Below are 1960 nucleotides of genomic sequence, written 5' to 3'. Positions count from 1 at the left end.
ACACACACACACACACACACATATATATATATATATATATGTATATTTATAAACGCACATACACACACAACACACACACATATATATATATAGTTATATATAATTATATATATATATATATATATACAGTACACACACACACACACATATATATATATATATAGATATATAGATATATAGATATATATTATACACACACACACACTAACACTGCACACACACACACTCTCTCTCTTATAAATGTATATATATATACACATCTTTGTACATGTTTTTATTACGCGAAATTTATACTCTGTATATGCAAGTATATACTACACACCATATATACTCAAGTTATCCTGCCCGATCATAAATCCAGTAGCAACATGCCACTAGCGGTTAGCAACCATTGGTATTCAGATGAACTACAATTGCATCTGTTAAAGGATGGCAGTGTTGTTCGCCTATTCTCAGCCGCAGTATGTGAACCTTAAAACATACTCACGTAAAACCCTTGTAACATACTTATAAACCCCTATTACCGTAGTATATATCAATCTTGAAACATACCTATACATCACCCTTGTAACATACTTAAACCCTTATTACCATACGTATATATCAATCTTGAAATGTACCTACACATCACACTCATGCTTGTATGTCCTGTGTATCAGGAACTCAATCACACTACTTCGACCATTCACGTCATTAGCAAGATTTTGGAGAGCAGTTTGTGGAACGTCAGATGACCGATCTCTTTGTGGTAGATCTCGAGACACGAGACGTGTCACGTGTCAACATCAAGGAAAACGACCCTGACACACCGGTTGCCATGGCAACGCCCGTCTGGGCACCCAACAGTGACACCCTCGTTTGTGCGGGATTTCCCTTGGCTAAAGGGCAGCAGAGACTAGGACTTATATACTGTTTCAACAGGCCATGTAGTCTGTATATGGTCGATCTAGCAGGTGTGTGTATGTTGATGCTTGTATATGTATACACACACACACACACTACACACACACACACACACACACACACACACACGTATATATATATGCATGCATGCGAGTTCAATGTATTCAATGGGATCTTTCATTTCCATTCTCCCTTTAGATGTATTCAGGCAATGTTCGATGCGAGTGCGAAAATCTCCGTTGCGGTTCGTACCGCTTCCTTTCATAAGGTTTCAACGCAAAACGATTTCGGAGATGAACAGCTCGCTATAGTAAGTCTCGTTGCTGTTGCTTGTGTACGTGAAGTAGTGATACTCTGCTGATCTTACGGTTAACTGAAAATGTGGGCAGATGTTTTGTGTATGTGTTCTCATTGCAATGCTCTAGTTCGTCTGTCACAGTCACTGAAAGAGCTGTCCATGCTTGCCATCTATTTTGCACCAGTTGTTTACGTCCTGTTTTCTTATTGTGAACCCTTTTTTTTGGGTGTAATTTGGTCAGATTTTGCCTGCGGGTCAAGTGTTCGATCACCTGAAGCTCACTCATTGCGAACAATAATTCTTCCACACATAAACCTAATACGCATATTGCCAAGGTCGTGATATCTTAAGCCGACCACAACCCATATCTCACAGTCTTTGTAGTCTGATGGTTGATTGGGTCTATTGCAATTTACCTGCCCTTAGAGTGATTCAGTGCGGTTCGTTGACACACTACTTACCCGTTACACACCATACTAACAGGATCTGATGTGCGACAAGGCCATATTCGATGCGCTCAGAGACTGTGGTGCATGTGCTACGGTACGTGACACATATGTCGGCTTTGAGTTCGAATCATACGGCTCGTATTTGTTTTATGTACTTCACTCCTTATGTCATATTGGCGAAACATTGCTGAGTTGCAATTTGAACGATACTCTGAGGACCATAGTGCACTAAAATCTTGCATATATATATATATATATATATATATATATATATATATATATATATAACACACACACACACACACACACA

The 1960-nt window shown here is 39.0% G+C and overlaps 1 protein-coding gene across 1 annotated transcript; it reads left to right on the top strand.

Annotated features, from left to right (window-relative positions):
- Positions 1–368: 368 nt before the first annotated feature.
- On the top strand, positions 369–1744 carry SARC_11653 (hypothetical protein; the record flags this gene model as incomplete). Its single annotated transcript, XM_014294252.1, has 4 exons — positions 369–461; positions 698–856; positions 1112–1213; positions 1685–1744. Coding segments are annotated over 4 exons (414 nt in total), but the record flags the coding sequence as incomplete, so codon positions are not given.
- Between the last annotated feature and the right edge of the window lie 216 nt (positions 1745–1960).

Source organism: Sphaeroforma arctica (assembly GCF_001186125.1).
Source record: "Sphaeroforma arctica JP610 unplaced genomic scaffold supercont1.1810, whole genome shotgun sequence".
NCBI classification, from domain to species: domain Eukaryota; class Ichthyosporea; order Ichthyophonida; genus Sphaeroforma; species Sphaeroforma arctica.
The sequence above is the reverse complement of the archived record's forward strand: the minus strand, read 5'-3'. Positions and strand labels throughout refer to the sequence as shown.